The sequence below is a fragment of the Rhipicephalus microplus genome, chromosome X (genome assembly GCF_043290135.1).
Source record: "Rhipicephalus microplus isolate Deutch F79 chromosome X, USDA_Rmic, whole genome shotgun sequence".
Taxonomy (NCBI): domain Eukaryota; kingdom Metazoa; phylum Arthropoda; class Arachnida; order Ixodida; family Ixodidae; genus Rhipicephalus; species Rhipicephalus microplus.
Window position 1 is genome coordinate 418,168,303 of NC_134710.1, and position 22,602 is coordinate 418,190,904.

A 22,602-nucleotide genomic window follows, 5' to 3' on the forward strand; every position below is an offset into this window, starting at 1 on the left:
TCTTTTGATGCTGCACTATGAGACATCAAATGATTCATCGTCAGTTGTGAGCACGAAATTTCTCACCAGTTGTTTCCAGAGCCAGAGACGTCTGTCACAAACTGATGTTTGCTCAGCATGCCCCCAAGAGGCGTTCGCCGGATAGAGTTAATCACACGTTCTTCCGTGTCTACCATCACCACCTTTTGTTGTTGAGAAAAAAAATACAAAAGCATATCATGTTCAAGTCCCTGATCACACAACTCCATAGCTCTTTGAGTATGCTTTCTTAGGCTCTGTAATACTGTATCGGAACACATGCACAATAGCAAAAAACACGGAAGCATCAGGCCTAGAAGTGCTGCAAGTGTATCAGAAAAAAAGTCTTCGTGCTCCTTCCATATTTCTACGCGAATATTTTACAAGGTAGTGAGTGTTCACGTGCTACGTGCTTTCATGTACATATTTGGAAAGTATATCTTTGGGTGGTGTGTAGGAAATTGAAGTTAGTGGAAAATCCAGCATTTCTCGTTTTCATGATTTTTTCTATGGTTTAATTATGGTGCGGCAGCTGAAGCCAAAAACCTAAATAAATGTCTCATGTGCCTTGTTCGCGTCCAGTGGATGTCATTCCAGCTTACCCTGGCTCTCAGCTCATCTTTGCCATTCTCTTCCATGCGAAAAAAATTCCATGCTGACATGTCGGTGTCCTAAAAAACACGAGAAGTATGATTAGAACTCGAAGTCAACAAGCTACATGATTATTGCATTCAAATTCCAAATAGAGTACATCTAGAGGTAGCTATACAAATCAACCTACTGGTCTGGAAAACAATACTTTATTAATTAAGAGTCATGGCAGCTGCGTTGAGTCTTTTTATTGCTTCTCTAGCTCATGTTTTCATAGCTCAGTATCACATAGGGCGCTGCTGATCACGATTATGCTCAATCGGGATCACATTTGGCCACAGCGATTGGCCTCTTTCTGCAGTTTTGTAAAGGAGCCAACCACGACCAAGAAAATCTATTCTGACTGGACAGACCCGATGGAAATCGGGAGGTGGGACGAGTGAGACTGAATTGTATATATATATATATATATATATATATATATATATATATATATATATATATATATATATATATATATATATATATATATATATATATATATGTGTGTGTGTGTGTGTGTGTGTGTGTGTGTGTGTGTGTGTGTGTGTGTGTGTGTGTGAGTGTCTGTGTGACGTATGAAGCGAGAAGTGTTTTGGAATAAACATGGCGTACGAACCAGGCCGCGTCTCCCATTCATCATAGCGTCACACGAGTGTCGACAGGATGAAGTCACTTCATCAGTGTCTCACCATCGACGCAGTTCTCCACAAGACGCCCTGATCATACATCGACTACGAAATCATCTCCTAACCGCACTCAGCGACCAGCACCACGACAGAATCATCGACCGGCCTTCTCATCCCCAAGTACACCGGAGCAGCGGACGATGGACCTGTACAGAACTGGTTCGACATGTTCGAGCTTCACGCAACCGCTGCATCATGGTCGGAACGGGAGATGGTCGCCAACTTTACCGACTACGTCTCCGGTGAGGCCTTCAACTTCTACCTCACCCACATATTTCAAAATTACAAGTCATAGGAAAAGATAAAACAAGAGATGATCGTTTGGTTTAAAGAATACAATGACGACTAGGACGAAGACTTGCTTGTAATCCACCATCCAGAGACAACTGCATTAGGTCGTCACAGTCAAAAGCAGCCTTCATGCATTGACCAACCTCCTGCTTTTCTGTCGCGTGGATCTTCGGTCGCTCAAAACGCTCACCTCGCGTCTCACGCGTTCACTATGGTCGGAATAGAGCGGAGAAGCTCCGAGCACACTCAGCCAAGCCCGTCACACACAGCTCAGTTTCATACGCCAGAAGAGCTCGCAACATCCGTTCCACAGAAAGACAGTCATTCCCAATTAAAATATGACCAAACCGATCCTTTCGCAGTGTCGCCGTCGAATTCCCAGCCACCTGAGTGCCCAACCCACACAGGAGGCTCGCAAGGATCAACTCTCAAGCACTGCCCTGTGCCAGAAACATCCATCAAGAATGGCGTTGCAAGAGCCTCAGCAGATTTTTCCGCCAATTCTGGCGCACTATCTCCATTGCGCCAGAATTGGCGCACTATCTTCATTGGCGCAATGAAATTGCGACACCCTAACAAGTATCAACTATTTGCTGGTCACGTCAACCTACAAAAAAGCGGGCTCATGGTTCCAAAGGAAGTCCACCACGTCAGACAGTGCAACATCAGCAATGCCACCACAAGAGGAAACCCAACAGCTAAAACGCCCACACCAACATTGGCAACGAACAACTAAAACTACATCTCAAGGATACTTGCGGCCTGAAGAGTGTCGTGATCAACATACACTAAAGAAAAGACTGATTGTGCATCTGAGCTATCTTGCAAAAAGAAAAGCCAAGGAACTTTTCCGCTCCAGCATTCAAGAATGCGCCTTTGGTCTGAACATCTGCGTCATCACCATATAAAACTCCCCCAAAGCCACAAAAACAACCGCTTGTGCTCTGCAGGAACACAAGCAGCGCCTAATCAGCCACGACCAACGGGCGCTCAAATTGCATGCACGGCGTTTGTAGGACCCACGACAAAAAATGCGACGCATACGAAACATTCAATCCTGCAAGGCGTTCCAATCTTGTTGGTCCTTTGCAAGAATACCGGCTGTATTTTCATCTGTTTCCACGTCCAAAGCATTTTTAAGTTATCCGGGACGCATCCACCAGCCTCGCCCACCAGAACTCCTGCATTAACAGGACTGCTGCACTTTCCCTGAAGTCTTCGAATGTTTACGAAACTACCCTGGAGCATAAAACCAATTGTGAATTTTTTACATTTGTGACTTTTTAACCTCTACTTGTTTACATTTTCTTGTTCGTAATCCATGCCTTCTTTCGGGGCGAGGGGGAATCGTGTGACGTATGAAGTGATGGTTAGGAGAAGTAGATGAGAAATAAGTGCTTTGGAATAAACATGGCGTATGAGCCAGACCACACGTCTCCCATTCTTCATATATATATATATATATATATATATATATATATATATATATATATATAATTTGAGATTGTATAAAGCTGAGCACCGACAAACTGTATCTTTATTCCTGATGAAGGCCAGACTCTAGGCCGAAACGTCGAAATAAACCACGTTGTGACCGCTCACGGAGGATCTACTAGACTATATATATATATATATATATATAGTGGGAGTAATATTTCAATGGGCCAGTTAGTCTTCTTGAAGGTATGAGATAGTATGAGATATGGCACAACGGGAGCGTTGTCAACAAGGATAAATATATTTATCCTTGTTGACAACGCTCCCGTTGTGCCACATCTGATACCTACATATATATATATATATATATATATATATATATATATATATATATATATATATATATATATTAACGTCCCCAAACCACCATATCATTGTGAGAGACGCCGTAGTTGAAGGCTCCAGAAAGCATTTATTTATTATGTGGTACTGGGAGAGCTTGAAAAGAAATTTCAGCAACGTGTGGGCATCAGCGCATATTTTAATTGGCTGATAATACACACAACCCTGAAACAGATATTGAAAAAAGTTTTTCAACAGAATATTGCCATATATATATATATATATATATATATATATATATATATATATATATATATATATATATATATATATATATATATATATATATATATGATGTGCACTAACTTTTTATACAACCTGACCTATCTAGCCCTTGTAAAGAACATGTCCAATAATATTGTAAAAATGTTTGTTGAAAAATAGGGTCCCCGGAAACATTTTAAAAGAAAAATAGATGGATCACACTAAAAATAAATTCAGAACTAGCGATTGCGCAAGAATCGTACTTATTTCTATAGGTAACAGTAGACTTCCGCTTAACAAAAGCCTGACATAACAGCATATGATAGCACTACGCAGCGCACGAAATAGGTCTATGTCCACGCAAACAAACCGCCAAACGTACAGTGGTCGGTTTGATTCCAAAAATAAAAGAAGAAAGAATACGAATTAAGTACTGTCGAACGACCGCTGAAAAAAACACTGGTTGAACGTAAAGCTAAGCCGAAAAGCTTGTGCAGCCCAGAGCCGGCACGCAGGTACGTCTCTTAAAGAGCTTGTTGCGAGTTCCGATTTCAAAACGGAGCACAGGGCACCATTTAGTAAAACTGTGCCACGTTAACGCCGACGCGTCATGAGTCACGAATAAAGCTTAGAGGTTAATATTGTTCGAAATGGTTTGAACACGCATTCTGTCACCACGGGCTCGCAAATAACTAAGTGGGTCTCTTATTACCTGCAGATACTGATGTGCACGCGCCACGTTTCTCAGTAACTCTACGTTTATTTACTCGCTCACGGCAAACGTGCACGTGTAGATGACCGCACGCAGCAGCGTCGACTTGACAACTGCACCGACCGGAGGAACGGGCTATCACACAACATAACCTGAGAGTCAGCTCCGCTACACTTGCCACTCAGATGGGGAGGCCAACACGGTGTTTTTCGTTAAACGACAGGGGCTCCAGAGCACACAGCCTAGCTAATTGAAGCAGCACCCTTGATGCACGGAAGCACACTTTTGCAGGGTCACATGGATTTAAAACCGCTTAGAGGAGATTATGCTGGCACTATAGAAGTCTTTGTCACAAGAAAGTTGCTAAGTTGAAATTATTGGCCCCGTATCTGCATGTTACACCGCAAATGTCGTCGAAAGACGATGTTCTTGCGTTTGGAGAGAGTGAACAAAACCTTTTTTTGATGTTCTGAGCAAGAAAATTGGTGAATGGTATTCTGGAGGCGCTGTGTTACAGTGCCTCGAGCATGCAGCGGAGGTGAACAAGCGCATCAAGTAATGTCACACGTGGACATGAGCGCTATCTGGCAGATATCCAGTAAAATGGGGCGAGCGCCATGCGCACCCCCCTCTCAGGTGATAAGAAGTAGAACGCAAGGCGATAAGTAGGTGCCACCATAGTGTCATCTTAGCAAAGCGTTGGAAATACTTGTCGTTTCCTGAAAGCATTGCGTGGCCAGCGCAGCGTTGTAAAGGCCACGATCCTTAAAATTTCCTCTGTATGCCTTTCCTGGTAAAATTTACACATACATAATATTGACGTGTTGTTATAGTGCCTCAGATATGTAGATATATACAATAATTGCTTTTTATTTGACAATGCCACAAGTATGAACGCTGAACCTTGAGCAATATTTGTGGGCACTGCGGATGGGATCGGCCCTTCGGAGTATTATTTGGTCACTTGAATGGCGTTTAGGAACTGTTAAGAGTGGACAAACAGACAAAAGTACAGACATGTAGACAGATAAAAAAAACGTTTTGCGTCGAAGGTCTACAGGAAAGACTATCGTCTTTAAAAAAATTGCTCGCATGCGTCTTATTTTCTTGGTATTCCTGCTGCTTCTCGGAAAATCATGTAGCCAACTTCGCCTTTTTTCTCCACTGAAGCTGAGGTTAGCAGGAAAGTTCTACCTTTCGAGACTGCTTTGGAGCAGTTTGGTGCAATTTTCGAGACTTTAATTCTTTTGGAACAGATTGGCACGAACGAAAAAAAGAAAAATGTATCAAAAATGCGCAATATTGACAGGTGCCTTACCCTTGAAAATCTCAGGAAACTCAGGCTTGTTCTCACAGCTATCAAACTACCCGTCACCCCCCCCCCCACACACACACATACAGAAATTGTGACGTTACCGGTTTTTTCAGGGGAGATTTCCGACTTGTTTTCTCTTCAAAACCGTGTCAGAACTCCTCATTGTACCAGAGCTGGTTGCGTGGTAGTGGTTCAGTAAAGAAAGGAAGACGTTTATTTCTGTGGTTTTTAAGGGAGCAAGGCACAGCGTCTTGAAGGGGAACGGAGGAAGGAGAATAAATAATAAGAAAGTAGAAGGTAGGGTTAGAGGCAGTCAGCAGAGCTCGCAGGTGGCAACACATGGTCGAAGGGGCAACTGCCACAGCATTAACAGCAGCCAGTAGTAGTCAAGAGTCCTGTGGAGCGTCTAGATGTTAGTGAAGCACATCTGCCCCCGCGGCACGGCTCTTAGTGTAGCTGGGTGGTTCCGGACTATCCTCTGAGCGCTGCCAGACCCACAGCGCACAACGAGTGACCCGAGGAAGTGCGTCGCCAACCAAGCGCAGTGCACCGAGCAAGGAAGCGATGAGGGCATCCCGCAGGTCCAGTGCGGGTTCAGTGGGCGGGGCAGGGGGTGGTCTCAATATAAAGTGGCTCACCGGTGGCTGGATGGATCGGCGCGGCACCGGTGTCGGGCGCTGCAGGCAGGATCCTTGGTGGGGCTTTCCGGAAGGTTTGCCCTGACCGCAGCATCTTAGGAGTGAACCCCTTGGTACTCCTCGCAAACTGCGGCCCTGACTGCCCTTTTTGAGAAGAGCGTTGGTGCTATGGCTAGCAGCATGGCCACTCTCCGCTCCTCCTGCCAGCGAGGACAGGTCAGCGTGTCAGCAGGATGCCCCCTTCCGCAGTTCACTGAGCGGGGACGGCTTGTAAAGGCGGCCGGGTGTTGATGGGCGCATCTGATGCAGGCGCCGGCACGCAGGCATCTCTGCGATACGAGTAAAAGCGGCTGCATTGCCGGCACTGCAGCGGACATGGCCTGGCGTGCCGCACCCGCAGCTGCAGATCGCCGAGGGTGGTCCGGTCCGGTGGTTAGCTGCTGGCGAACCGCGACCGCACCGTCTTACCTTCCTTGCTTGTAGCCAGAATCGGAACAGTCAATGCCAGACCCGTGGTCAGTTCCGAGTCGGTGAGGTCGCTGTCCAGGCCGTGGAGGATGCCAACGCTGCTGCGACGATCAGCAGGCTCCCTGGCAGTGACGGCAACGCTGCTGAGCTCCTTGATGGTCAGGAGCTCGGACAAGTACGCCGGCACCACCGCGTCTGCTGCCACGATGTTTCGACGGTGATTAACGCGCACCGCCGACGCGAGCGCCGCAGCGAGTCTCAAGCCACGGCCGGGCCAGGCTAAGGCCCCTCGATCTTGGTAAAGTAACGACACTCTCATTCACGCACGCGCTTTCTCCTCAAGTCTTCTCACCCGCTCGCCTTACGCGCCATTTTTCGGCGTAGGCACACCACAGAATTCAATGGAGGTGGATTATTTGCGGCAGCTTGCGCGCCGCAGTAGTGCTGAATTTTTTTAATGATAATAATAAAATTACCACTGAGGCAATCGTTTGATAAAGGATCAGCTTCTTCCAAAGACATTTCGTATATTGATGAGAACTACACTTTGAAGCAACACACGGATAGCAAAGAAAAAAATCACAGCACATCCACGAGGTTACAGATGACGAGTGGGGGGAAGCGTGCGGATGGAGAGACGCACAGACGGACGGACAGAAGGACACATTGACACACGGATGGATGCACACATGGACGAACAGAAGCATGCACGGACTGACGGACGCTTTGTCCAACTCATCATCATTAGCTCCGTGGATATGCCGTGACAACGTTTTTATTGGCATCCAATGCTTTCCAACTGGCTACTATCATGGCTACGAGGACATGGCACATGTGACCCATGGCGTAAGAATCTTCGCCCCTAAAGAACACGTATGTTCATGAGCAGCCTGAAACAATATTTCAAATGCAGCATTTGGTGATGCTTTGGTACGAGCAATAAAAAGGCGCCTTACCTCGCCAGGTACGCGGTTCTTTGTCGAAACGAAGTTTTTTCAGACGATGTTGTGCAGCCACTTCTGTTTGTGCAAGCCATTACGCTTACCATGGGGTATCGTAAAAAGTGCGTAACCATTTTCACTGTGATTGTTGCAGTCATAGGTGCAACAACACAGCTTGGCACCCGCACAAGGCACTGAAATCAAAGCGCGCGCTACGTTTGTGGCGCAGAGCGTGGGCGAAAAGTGGCGCGAGCGAAAAAGAAAAACACAACCAAAGCGTAGGGCCCACGAATCTCCAAGGGCAACTGTGAAGAAGACCATTCAATCATGCAAAAGTGTCGGAGACCGGGACGACGTGAAGGGGGTGAGAAGGGAGAGAGGAGGTCAAGCGCGGTGGCGAGTACAGTGGATGGCGATACTTTCCCAAGATCAAAAGGCTTTAGGCTAAATGTCACCTGCGCGCTTCCTTCTTACGGCCTTCGCAATGGGTGTAGTACATGGCTCTCGCCACTCCTTCGAGAGGGGCTCTGCGACCCGGCCATCTCTAGGGAGCCTACATACGCCGCACCTTCGTTGTTTAGGGTGGCGACAGCAGAGTCCAAGGTTGCCTAACGGTGGCTGCGGGGGCCGCCAAACTTGACGGGCCACCATATTGGTTCCCTGGGGCCCGCCCGACCCAGAGAGCCGGCATGCGCCGCGCCTCCGTAGGCGCGAAACAGACTATCTCTAAAACGACCTGCTTCGAAACGATCGTACGTGATTAGCGGTTATCGCCAAGAAGCTTTCCAAAAACTTCCTGCTGCTAGGAACAGTTGAGATCGCGGGATTATTCGTTTAATGCAGCACTCACGTCCTTGGTAAAAGCTTGCCAGTGTATCCTTTGGAGGCACTAGCTGCACGTAGAAGCACGTAGAAGCGCGAAAATGGCCGGGGATTTTATGTCGCCTTGCTTCGCCGTCGTTCTTAACCCGGAAAGGTTCTGTGTTAAGGTAATTGCACGATGACGCCCAATTAGAGAGACGGTAATTTCATTTTCAGTTTTGGTTTTTGCCTTTTATATCATTTTAATTGTTTTGGCTCAATTACCATTTTATTTATTATGCACTATTATTCAATTACGCATTTTTGTGCAGATACAAGGCACTACAAGTTATTAGGTTACCCCGCAAATGCTTTAGCATAGAAAATATCGGTGTGGTAGTAAAGTTTCTGATACAAGAAAAATGACCCTCACAGACTAAACCACTGTTGCCCATAGAACTTCCCCAGCCTATGCTTGAATCGTTCTGCTCGTACTAGGCACGTGCCCAATGTGTAATTTAACATGTTTACACACACTAACAAGAATATTTTTGAGGTGGCAACACAAAATATTACATCTATGGCTGAACATCGAAGTCATCATTCTTGTAGCGTACTTTTATTACACGCATAAAGCAAGACAAAATTCACGTAAAATTATTTTATTACATTGCTTGCGTGACATGCAGATGCCCCCTTTTTGAACAACAGGCGTACATGGGAAATACAACAAACACACAAAGTAAATGTGTCCGAGCTAATAAAGGCATCGAATTTCAAGAAGCACTTTATGTAGCAGCCTAATGCATGTAAAAGTGATATCACTCATTTGTGACTTTTTTTCTATGGAGCTGTTGAAAAAAAAACTGAACACACAGGCAACGAGCAAGATTAAAGCCCAGAGGGGCTACACAAGTGGACAATGCTGATGAGACCAACGCAGAGATAACTAATGAAAGAGAAAGCAAGTAGAGAAGAATACGGCTTGCCACGCTGATGACAGTGAGAAGAAAGCATTTTACACAACGACTGCATAAATAGTACTTTGAGCACAGATACATACATGAACCAAAATATTGGGGAGATAAATCGATAAGAAAACCGCCAAAGCCCCACTGGGTTAATTTAAATTACCCCGCTGAAAATTACATGACATTAGTCGAGAATACAAACACGTCGTGAGCAACTGACACAATGGAGAGCAACGTCTCAAGAGAAAGGTGCAATGTAAATAAAGGCACACCAGTGTTCCTGGTTTTGAATGTTTTTTTCGGGCTGGTATTGAGGAACAGCAAAAGAAAATGTTAGCATTAAAATACTTCACAGCTATTTTGAAGACACTATAATGTAAATTATACAAATAAGCATCAATTTTCCTTTATCATCATTGTACGGCAATGAAGTTGCATAGAGTCCTTAACAAAGGCAGTCCTAAATTATGATTGAACGTACCACCCAAGTCGTTCAAGTGTCCTCACATAAAAAAATGATCGCAGCTGCGTACGCTCTACGGTTCTAGCTGGCTGCTAAACTACTCCAAGTTTGCCGCAGCACAGGTTTTGCTTGCTGCCCCATTTACTCTGTGTTTATGCTGCTGCCTGAGGCAAAGCTTTAGTCTTGTTCGGACATATTTTTCGAGAAGCAGCTTCTCTACAGTAGGCTTGTGCAAACTGCAACATCCCAAGTGTATTTTTACAGACTTCTGCAGGGCACTTAAAATGCTTGAAAATGGTTTTTTCACCTTCATGACTTTACCCATTTCTGCAAAAGTTTTGAAGTTTTCTTCAAAATCCATCAAAATTGTCAGTACAGACGTGCTCGGCTGGATGAGATTTCCGGCATTTTTTACGTATTCCTTCAACTGGATGAGGCTGCTGTATTTCCCAGGAGCACTGTCAGTCAGTACTGCTTTACAGCTTTTGCAGTTGTCTATAAACTTTAAGACAGACCTCAGAAGGAAACCACCGATGTACGCTACGATGTCGCACTCTGCTTCCGCCAGGCCAATCACAAACAAGTTCTCTAACTCCTCAGCCTGCTGAATGGGGTCTTGATCTAGCTTTTTTAAGCTTGGGTCAAGCAAGTCAGCCAGATGATTGCTGTCGTCGATGTTGTAGCTCGAAGTCTTAGGGGTGTGTACAAACTGGCTCACACAAATGGCCTTCAGTTCCCATTTGACATCATACGCACTTGGAACTGGCTTCTTCAATCTCAGAACTGAAAAAATGTTTTCTAGGCAATCTTGTATCAGCCTAGCAGTGAGGAGGTACTAGTACCCATGCCTCGCCAGGAGCTCCTCTGACAGGCGCAGCACAACAGTCGTCGACACCAAAAGACCGGCCTGCGATGGCTTCCAGTGTGCAGTTGCTCCCATGTTCATCCGAGTGAACGTAGCACATGCCAGCTGCAATGTCCTAACTGCTTCCTGGTGCTTTGCGCGGTCAAAATGATTTAAAGCAACGATGGGGTGTCGTGACGACATCAAAGTGTACCACTTAGTGACAAGGTCAAAAAACCAGGCAGTTGCTTCATCTTCCGGCTTCAAGATTTTGAGCTTGATTAGGTAGCGAATGGCAGGAGGTGCCTCACGGTACAACTGCACGGTGATGTTTACTTTCATTTTTGCGAAATGCCCATCGCTGACATGAATGTCCGACAGCTTGTTAGTGATTTTGAGGTCATTTTTTATCATATTGGAGAACAGCCTCAACATGTTCAAGGCTAACAGTTTTTCCTGGGATGCAATGCTCCTCTGTCGTCTCCTTCCCCAGAGTAAAACTTCCTGAGTGGAGAAGCTGCCCACGTATGTTTTTCAAAACGTGAGCAGGATCATCCATGAAATACAGCTCCCTACCATCCAATTGAGGGTGTGGTATAGAGCAGACAGTTTCCGAGTGCCTGTGGCTTAAAACTCCAGCAGCTGCCACACTTTCCTGTTGGCACTTCCCATGTCACTTGTTACAACAAGAACTCTCAAGGACACCTCAAAACAAAGCGCAATTAAATGAAATATAAGCTCCTTTAAAAGGCTTCCGTCAGTAGAACGACAAGTGAAGTGGTAAGCGAGACCTGTTTCCACCTCGTGTTTAGACCTCCAATCATAAACACGAGAGCATGGTTTGCAACGTAGTCATTTGACTCTGAAAGTGTCGTACCCCCAAAAAGGCAATCCAGAGAGCGGTCATGTTCAAACCCTTGACTAATTTCCATCTCATTCATAAAGAGGACGCAATCTTTCACAATGTCCTCCATTGTTTCCGCCTTGCGCTTCAGAACACCCAGCACTTCAGTAAATACACCAGGCAGAAAGCGAATGTTTTGCATTCTTCTAATCAATGTCCGGTTAGATGACAGTGGGTACGACAGAGACCTGAGCAATTCGTAGCCTGTTGTACCACATGCGTGCTTTATTTGGAGGGCTACGCGTATAGTCTGAACTGACCACTTGTGAACTCTGCCTTTTGTTGTTAGGGCCTTCGTTTGATCTGCAGCAAGAAATGTCGATGATCTCAATGCGTTCAGTTCTTGCTGAACTAACCTTTGTTTTTTGTTTAGACTACGTACTTTTGATCTCGTCTGCTTATGCAGTTTTACCAAGTTTTTAAACCTTCTGCTTAAGTCGGCGTTTTTTTTCGGAGCTCGGAATTTTCCCGATGCAACATCGACAATGTGGGAGTTGTGCTGCCTCCAAACATAAATGCAGCTGGCATGGTTGACTGCTCTTGTGCAGGAGTGAGCCCTGCATCATTTGCTACGGTGTTGGGAGGGAGCTGTTTCAGAATGGCTACGGATGCACCTGGAGTAGCGTTTGTGTCGCTTGCTAGATTGTTGGCAGGGAGGTGGGGTGGAGAAGCGGCTACTGTCTCATGATGACACCGAAACTCACCAGCACTGTCTGCGTCATTGGCTGGAGGAACAAATGACAGGGGCACACACACGGATGTACACTCGCACCTACACTCAGCAGCACTGTCCGCATCACTTTCTATATTGTTTTTAGGCGGTAGAAGAAATGACACGGCTCCCAATGCGTGAGCAAGCCTGAACTCAGGATCACTGGTACTGATGCTTGCTGCCTTTGGTGGGCAAACGTGACAGCAAGTGGGCTTCTGGAGGATCACCCCTCGCGAATTCAGCAGTGTCATGAGGAAGAGCATCTGGCTGTAAAACGGCTGCTGAAACATGAGCACTTAACTGAACACTGTTCTCAAAACTCGTTATGTCGCAAGGATCCATAGGCAGCTGTGGAATGTCTTCAGATGGGCAAACACGTTTGGTGTTAAAAGAATTCGCAGGTTTCGTGGCAGAAGTGCGCTTCTTCGGGAACTTCCGGTGTTTTGGAGCAGCTGGAAAAAATTAAACATACGAACATTACTACAATAACATGCTTGCCTATGCAATCTCACTCAGCAAACAGTTCCAATACTCATTTTCGCTTTGCAGACTAAAAATTACAAGCAAAATGTTATCATGCACTTTCCTGCACGGTCTGCACCACACAAAGCATATTACTGTTTCTTATAGATGTTCCGAGTAGAAAATAAGAGCGAAACGCCACAGTGCAATTGAGGCATTGCATTTAGATGAGTGTGTCTTTTCTTTGAATGACCCAAACTAGATTCACAAATTCAAAGAAAAATTAAATTTGTGTCCATACTATGGCTTGATATAACGAGTTCAGATATGTTCTTACCACGATATGGAAAGAGAGTTGGGACAGCATCCGGCCTCAGCTTTTTCAGTCCATCTTGTCGGTGCTGCACAAAACTTGAATCTTTAAAATGTGCCTACAATAAAAAAGTCAATCTTAACAATATTTGAAAACCACATAATGCATTTGAATTACTCGCTAGCGAGGCAGAATTCCCGCTTTCGCGCGTTTTTCATCTTTTGGAATGAAAATTGATTATGCCCTCTAATTGCAGTACGGCAATTTTTATGTGGCGGCTCGCCACAGAAATCTTGGCAGAATTTAGTTACCCCTCGTACGCAGTTTGGCAGTGTTGCAAGAAAGAATCAATCATATATTCCACCCCCGCGCGGAATATCAGCACAAGCAACGCAGGGAACAATTGCCCGTCGGCGGTAGGGGGGATTTTACAACACCTACGAGGAGAGTCTACAGTAGAGGGGGAGATTGCCAGCCAATTTTTTCGGCAACCCGATGAATATCCAGCCCACAGCAGCTTCTAAATCGATTGCCGAACTCTGAATTGCCGCGCGTTCGAAGATTTGGCAGTCACTTAGTGACCGCTTTTGTCACTTGGTCTCGACCAATTTTTGTCACACTGACTAGAATCGCGTGTTTTTTGTTTTTTGTTTTTTAGCAAGCATGAACGGTCCGGGCCTTTCGGGAATGTTTTATAACCAGGCTTAGTTTTGAACATTCACGTTCCATGTATGCGTAATCCGGCATAATCGAACCACGCAAAGCATCCACTTGCGCGCACGCTGCATTCGCACGCTAAATTGCCGCTCGGCTACGCGCAGCCGTCGCTGGAAGCCATCAAAACAGGCCATGGCCTCCGCTACCGATGCGCAACGGCGACGGAGGAAAAGTTGAGGACACGACGACGCTCGCTGAAAGCGTTGCAGGTGCATAGCACTTATATAATAGAATATAGCTGCAAGTACGCGTGCGAAAAACATGAAGTGAGGTGCAATACTCACAGCGCAAACACGAGAAGGAGCAGTGAGCTCCCAGTGGTCCCTTTTCCCGTACAAGCCAGCGCTTTCTTCGGTTCGGGCTGGCCGGGAAGCGGAACATCCGTATGCCTTTTCTGCAGTGGTTCGTACATTGCGGAACGCAACAGCCGGGCATTTTCAGTGCTCATACAACTCCCAACACGTTCACCGAGCTGGCATGGTTACGAAAAGCTTCCCGTGGTCAACAAAAGTCACGGTGAGTTACAGGCGGCACGCACGCAGACACGCGCACACGGCGGCAGTAAACCGACTGGGGCACAAGATGGCACCGTGTCTGCCCCGTTACTATGGCAACGTGTGCTGGCTACGCTGCCCGACGGCGGGAGGCGGCACGAGCTGTGTCAAAGAGTGGCACCACCCTAAACGACGAAGGCGCTGCGCGGCGTATGTAGGCTCCCTAGCCATCTCCCGCTGCCCCGTGCAGTGCGATCGCCGGCAGCACATGAGTTGGGGCGTCTTCTCCACTCACCACGCGTTGAAAAACGAGTTGCTTAATCATTGAAGTCACACTGATGGTTTATGACATCGCTCATTCCTGATGATGCTGGGCTTGAACCTATACACCTATGAAGAGTGCACTTTGCTGGCTGTGTCACAAGCCCCGAAGTGCGCGCATGATCGCAGCCTCTTTGTGACAAAAAGTGGCATACCACACACCCCTTACAATATCGTCAGGGTACGCTGAATGTTTTTTTCGTCACATTGTAATTGATGCAAAAAAACACGGCCATTTTTGTCCTTTCTGTGCATCTGCTGCAATTTTCTTAACGCATGCGTGGTGGTTGATTTGGTGATAATATTGGGAGGCATTATTTTCTTCTTTCAGCAATCGCTGAACTTTCTCGCACTTTGAACGATGGTGCGACTATTGGGAGCGCAATTGGCGGAATCGTCCTATCATTGTCTGGTGTCGACCCACCCGATGAGCGTCGCTGTTTAATGCTTGGGTTCAAGCACTTGCTGCTTCTTCGGAAAAAGCGTCTTGTGAAGTTGCGACATCCAGATTTTTTTCGTTGGTGTCCGCCTTTCGCTTCCTTGATGTTTGACGTAAGGGCCAAACTCATGAAGCAGGATCTTTCCGAGGCTTTTATGCACTTGAACTCACGCAGGAAGATATAGTTCTCGAAAAGAGAAGGCGCGCGCGCATTTAGAAGTAAATTTTCTGATGCGGAACGCAGGCACATAGTCATCATCGTGCAAGTGTGCTGTATACGACTGTCCATGCGGACTTGTCGTTGCTGATGAGGTTGTCTCTCGCAATATTCTTATGCCACTTGCCGCACAGCTCAGTATTGTTTGGGAATTAGTGAGAAGGAACACCGGGTGTTTTCTCTGAATATGACTTGTACTTCGGAACCACAGGGATCTATCGGCCGTGACGGATCACTGTCGCCATGACTTGTCGGCCGTGACTTGTCGACGCGGAGGCCTTTCAGCGCGTTAGATGGTCATTTAGAACTGGCGTCTATTTTGCACGTGAATGTCGGTCAGATCGACGTCGTTCACCGAAACGCTCGTGAAGTTCTCCATGCCAGTTGGAAGCACGTTGCTGATCGAAACCAGCTCGAGGATTAGGTGGTACGTTAGAATTTTAACTCGCAAGTGAGGGTCCACTTTGCTCATGGCACGGATGATAAAGTGGTTAATTGAAGAAAAGAGGAACTCTTTTTTACAGCCTTTGCAGATGAGTAATTGTTTATTTATTTAAACAGAAAAAAATTTTGGTGAGAAAAGGTAGAAAAATGAGAGAGGAATGCGCAATAACTGTTTCAGGGAGGACACCCAACAAAAAAAACACTCGAGGGGGATGGGGATAAAAGAGACAGAGAGAGGAGAACATGGTCGGAATAAATAAAAGAGAAGTGAAAAGGAAAAGGTTCTGACCCGTGAAAAGTATGAGCGCTAGTTAACCGTGGTGAGTAGCTTGTAAAAGTCGTGCTAATTTGCAATTTTCAGCTATTCTGGCGAAGGCATACGGCAACCGGCGAAAACTGTGATAGGGCGATAGAATGAAAACTTGCCTGGCGACAACGTGCCAGCCGTGCTTCGTCGTTTTGTCGGACAACTTCTTGCGCATGCGGGAAAAGGAGTACGATAAATTTTGTTGATGCAAGGTTATGGTACCTTTCAGCTTCAATAATGGGCAAATAATACAAGAACAACTGTGTGTGCTTCAGGCTGCAATGGTCAAACCGCACCGTGAAAGGCGTCATAAGCGTGTTTGAGTTTCTTTTCGGCTGGCGACAAGTAAAGCTATGGACTATCACACTGCACATCTTGAAACTTGTCAGAATAACAATGAGGCCACTTCTGGGACGCAACAGAACTGCTTCGATTTTCTTAACTAAACCCACAATACGATGAGTGTTGAGACGGTGTAGTAAGGACTATGGGAGTCATTTTGGCCACTTAGGAAGTGCTCTTGAAGTTTAGTACCTGTTTGTTCTTTTGCATTTGGCCCTATCAAAATTCATCAACGAAGCCGACAATCTAGCCCGTGCCACCAAAGTCAGCAACACTGCCCTAGGCGTGCTGTGCTATACCATGGTGCCTAATCTTGCGGCTAGTGGCAAGTGCCTTCTTTTTTTTTTCTTTTGAGTTGGAGTGGGGAGGAGAGTTACAACAACATGCTAAATACAACTATGCTTTCGCGAGTGAAACACACGTAACAGCTCACCGCAACTGGCACATGCGAGCAGCATGAGTCGGTTGCGCAGCAGGTTGCCCCGGCACCGCCGCGGTTTTTACCAACGTGATTGTCATCACGTCAATTTCATCAACGTGATTGCCATTTCTAGTCTTATGCCTGCTTCGAGATACGCAAGCAGTTTTCTCCACAACAATGGTATGAAGATTGCAGCAAAGAATCCGGTTTGGCGAGATTGCCTACAGTGCCGCATGTTTGCCCGCAAAATGTCCAAGCATCGTGGTTCCCAAGCTCGCTCGCAGCTTGTAAGCCGGCACTGTTTTGAATAAGTAACATACTGGAGCACAAGTTTGTTGGATTAAGCATTAGTTTGTTAATGAAACTACTGTAACCCATCTTCGCTGGCATGAAACCGGCACCCTCGGTGAAGTTGATCATAGTTGTAAAGAAACGATCGGTAGCAAAAGCGGCCCTATTCACCTGTCTCTCGTGTTGTTCACCATGGATGATATTCGGCCGCGAAATCGGCGGACTGAGTGGATAACAAAAATCTGCCAAGTTTGACTCACACTGGATGCCTCATCCGGCAATGCAATGTGACGCAACGTCACTGAAACGGCTGCTGCACGAGCGCGTTGGACGTCGAATCCGGTAAAAGATCACTCCACGTGTCCCACACTTTATGCACTCTAGCATGAGCTGCAGATGGCAATTTAAATGCCACGGAAAATTATCCCAGCCAAAAGCAGCGGCAACCACGCAGTGAGAACGCCTGTGACGAAGGCACCACGCATGCAGGGGATCACCGCATCGACAGCCATATCGGTTTTCTTGTGGCGCCCCCTATAATCCCCTAAAGTTGCGAGTTGGTTCGATCGACCATAGCGGAAGCATGGTTGAGTTTAGCTCTTTTAGGGAGAGGGGAAGGGAACGCAGAAAGAAAATGTAGAGAACGTGGCGTGCACAGCTCTCCTTCAGGGTACAGGTAGATGAGAGTGAAGGTCACTCTCATCTCTCATCAGTCACGAGGCTGTTGGCGCGCACATAGTCTTCGTTCTTTGTTTCGGGCGCGGCACTATTATGTCATTGTAAAGTGCCGACTATGCACTCCCCCTTCAAAGGGCAAGAACCACACTCCCAACGTTCGCGCGCCGAAGGCCGGGGGTGCTTTTATACAAGTGAACAGCCGCAAAGAGTGCCGTACAATGCTCCATGCGTGTGTGCGTCCGTTTGCAAACGCGCGCTCGCCCAGCCGCGTCACGTCAAGCGAGGAACCAATAGCGCGCAAGCGCTACTGTTGGAGGTGCTGGAACGCTCATCACTCTGTTTTTGCTCTCGCGTGCGATTCGGCGCCAGCATTTCAAAATACAGGCACACTGCGTGAAGTGCTAACCTCTGGCACAGTGTCTAGTTGCGCCTGTGGAGGAAAAGGGCGCGCAACTACTAGCACGCGTTAACCGCGTTGACGCCCACGCACCCAAGGCCGATCCACAGTGTTGCTTGATCTTCTGGCTTGAAAATGTCCTAGTTCAGCACAGAACAGCGTGTTCTGAACTGGAATAGGTTCGTACGACGCCGAAAATATATTAGCGCGTTAAAATGTTGGTAGTGCTTCATTCGGCCGCCACAGTTCTGACTATTTTAGAAATAATTGACATCGCAGTGAGCAAAGCAACTACAGCGGTATGCCCCAGAAATCAACATCGGTGCGTGTGCCACTCCCGCGCATGAAAACTCGCGTCTAGGATACTGTACGTCTATCATAGGCGTGTGCAGGGTTCTCCTTGAGGGGGCGGGTGTGAAAATTCGTCGCAGTGCCCCATCTCCCTTCCAACTATGTCAATGTAGTGGCTGACTTAGCGCCCCCTCCCCATTATGTTATTATATGGGGCAGACATTGCACCCCTCTCCTCTCTTCGGTGAATGAGGCGGCGGCTGCCTTCCTAATCAAGTTTATAAGCCACCGGGTTTCTATACCTGCACCACCAAATTTATTAATAATAACGTGAATGTGCTGGAACCCTCAGTACATTTACACTTCACATTTTATAGCACTTAACTTGATAATCACGCCTGAAACGTGATGATTTGAAGATTTAGTCATAAGACTACATTTGAGTCCAGTTTGGCAGACCTTCGGCTGATGTGTGTGTTAGAAATATCTTCTAATGCAACAACGCACACCTGGTTCTTATTGATACAACATATATTGGTCATAAGATGGGAACAAAATACAGTGTAGAATGCCTTATGGGCATTTTCCATATTGGAAATGAGCTCTAATGCAACCAACTCTGCCTGACACTTCATGATGTGACAGATATCGGTCATAACATTGCAAGTGAACTCTGTATGGAAAGCTCTTGAATGTTGTCTAATGCAACAACCCATCTCTAATGCAACAACCCACGCCCTAATCTTCGTGATGTTACGGATTGATTTCTCAAGACTGTAATTGTGCCCAGTGTGGAGGATTTTGAATGATAAATGCTTAGGAAATTTCCTCTCATCATAAGACTGCAACTGAACCTGTATGGAAGACTCCTGAACATTGTCTTAAGTCAAAGTATTCTTTAAAGCGAGAAACCGCACCTAACAGTTCATGAAGTCACAGATATCGGTCATAATGTTGAAACTGCACACTGTATGGAAGACTTCTGGACGTTGTCTTTAGTAAAGTATTCTCTAAAGTGACAAACCACACCCAACTGTTCATGAAGTCACAAATATTGGTCATAATATTGCAACTGAACATTGTATGGAAGACTTCTGGATGTTGTCTGTAGTTAAAGTATTCTCTAAAGCAACAAACCACACCCAACTGCTCATAAAGTTATAGATATCGGTCATAATATTGGAACTGAACCCTGTAGACAAACTTCTGAATGTTGTCTTTAATGAAAGTAGTCTCTAAAGTGACAAACTCTACATAGTTGTTCATCAAGTCAAAGATATCGGTCATAATATTGGAACTGAACCCTCTATCAAGGACTTCTGAAGGTTGTCTTTAGTCGAACTATTCTCTAAAGCGACAAACCGCACCCAACTGTTCATGAAGTCACAGAGATTGGTCATACTATTGGAACTGAACCCTGTGCGGAAGACTTTTGGATGTTGTCTGTATTTAAATTATTCTCTAAAGCGAAAAACCACTAAAAACTAATCATGAAGTCACAGATATATGTCTTATTATTGGAACTGAACCCTGTATGAAGTACTTCTGGACCTTCTCTTTAGTCGAAGCATCCTCTTAAGCGACAAATCACACCCAACTGTTCACGAAGTCATAGATATCAGTCATAATATTGGAACTGAATCCTGTATGAAGTACTTCTGGACCTTCTCTTTAGTCGAAGTATCCTCTTAAGCGACAAATCACACCCAACTGTTCACGAAGTCATAGATATCAGTCATAATATTGGAACTGAACCCTGTATGGAAATTTTGTGGGCATTGTTTTTAATCAAAATATTCTCTAAAGCGACAAACCTCATCTCAATGTTCATGAAGTCAAAGATATTGGTCATAATATTGGAACTGAACCCTGTATCAAAAACTTGTGAAGGTTGTTTTTAGTCAAAGTATTCTCTAAAGCGACAAACCACACCCAACTGTTCATGAAGTCACAGATATCGGTCATAATATTGGAACTGAACCCTCTATGGAAGACTTGTGGATGTTGTCTTTAGTCGAAGTATTCTCTAAACTGACAAAGCGCACCGAACTGTTCATGAAGTCACAGATATCGGTCATAATATTGAAACTGAACCCTGTATGGCAGATTTCTGAACGTTGTCTTAAGTCAAAGTATTTTCTAAAGCGACAAACCGCCCCCAACAGTTCATGAAGTCACAGATATCGGACATAGTATTGGAACTGAACCCTGTATGGAAGACTTCTGAATGTTGTCTGTAGTTAAAGTATTCTCTAAAGCGACAAGCCACACCAAACTCTTCATGAAGTCTCAGATATCGGTCATAATACTGGAACTGAACCCTGTATGGAAAGCTTTCGAACATTGTCTGCAGCCAAAATGTTCTCCAATTCAATAAAACACACCATACACCTTATGATGCACTAAATATTAGTGATAAGATTAGAACCGAGCACAGGGTAGAGCGCTTTCGGATGGTATAATTATTTATTTCCAAATATGTCAGCCCAATGCGAGGCTACTGCAGTAGTGGTGTACATAACTACAAAATTAAGGAATTTTAACAATAATATCACAATAAGTGTGCTAACATAAACAAATATCACTACCCCCTGATCACATCCCGGTAAAAAGTGTGAGAAATAGAACACTATTATGATACAAGTGCCTCCAAAATGTCAGACACACTGGTATCACGAACCAAACCAAGTATATCATTCTAGTGTTTTTAAACTTTATTTGAAGGTGTTAGAGAGCGCTAAAATCACTCTAAACTGGACTGTGATATCTGATGAGTGTTGTCTTGAAGAATTTTGCAATTTTTTGGTAGTTTAAATATCCTTTACATCTACAAAACGCATCTGAAGCTTCTTGATGAGACAGATATTTGTTATAAGATTGCAGCCAAGCACTCCGTGGAAGGCTTTCACATGTCATCAGTAGTCTAAATACCCTGTAATACAATGAAGCGTGCCCAAAATTTTGATACGACAGATATCGGTCATAGGGTTGCGCCAGAGCACTGTATAGAAGTTTTTAGTAAGTTTCTAACAAAGCTAAGCGGAATATTTTGACTCTTTGAATATTGCCACGAGGAATTGTTAAGGCGCAGTACAACGCAGACGTTGTTAAAAGAGGAACGCTGACGGCATCGCTACGACTCATGAAGCCCGCCGGAAGGCACGAGCCGGCCCAGCCTGTGCACGAGCTGCTACCGAGCAGCGGAAAAGAAGAGAAGAAGAGGACGACGAGCGTTCGCTGCTTTCTCCCAGCTACTGTGTAGTTCTTTTGGCTTTGGGCACAAGTTCGCCCTTATTAAACCTTGTAAATAGGACGTCCCGGTTGTGAGGTTGTTATATCCGTTACATTTTCTGGTGGAGGTGCGGGGTACATGATTCCGAGCCCCACGCAAGAGCGAAGTCCAAGCACTGACCAGCCGCAACCAGTGGAGCTTACACCGGTGCACCAACGAGTCAGCCGCCGTATCCGAGGAGAGTTGCCAGAATTTGGGCCACTCCCTTCTGTATCAAGGGCATCGGTGACGGAGACAAGCGCCGCCACCACCATGACGAGCCAAGTTACGCCGGCACAACTCATCGTAAGCCAACCGGTCATCCCAAAGGTGTTTCATGGTGACCCATACGAGGACGCCGAAGACTGGTTAGAGCATTTCGAGAGAGTGGGAAATCTAAATCAGTGGAACGAGGAAGGCAAGCTGCGTAACGTCTACGTTGCGTTGGAAGACTCTGCACGAGTGTGGTACGAAAACCACGAGGCATCTCTGACGTCGTGGCAAGAGTTTCGGCGGCAGCTACTGAGTACGTTCGCCAACAGTGATCGCCGGGAAAAGGCGGAAGCAGCTCTCCGCACACGGATTCAACGAACGAACGAAACTGTCGCGATGTACATCGAAGACATGTCCCGCCTTTTCAAGCGAGCTGATCCTGGCATGACGGAAGACAAGAAAGTGCGCCACCTCATGCACGGGGTAAAGCAAGAATTGTTCGCGGGACTCATCCGCAATCCGCCCCGTACTGTTGCTGAGTTTC

At 45.9% G+C, this 22,602-nt stretch overlaps 1 protein-coding gene and 1 pseudogene across 1 annotated transcript in view; both read right to left on the reverse strand.

The window, feature by feature from the left end:
* Window positions 1-22,602, reverse strand: part of LOC142776511 (tubulin epsilon chain-like) — a 44,119-nt gene that overhangs the window by 12,942 nt on the left and 8,575 nt on the right. Inside the window, exons 3-4 of the mRNA XM_075880314.1 lie at window positions 621-689; window positions 67-182 (exon numbers count right to left, since the gene is read on the reverse strand). Of these exons, the coding sequence (XP_075736429.1) occupies window positions 67-182; window positions 621-689 (185 nt within the window). The remainder of the gene's footprint in view (window positions 1-66; window positions 183-620; window positions 690-22,602) is intronic.
* On the reverse strand, window positions 9,280-14,367 carry LOC142777047 (uncharacterized; annotated as a pseudogene).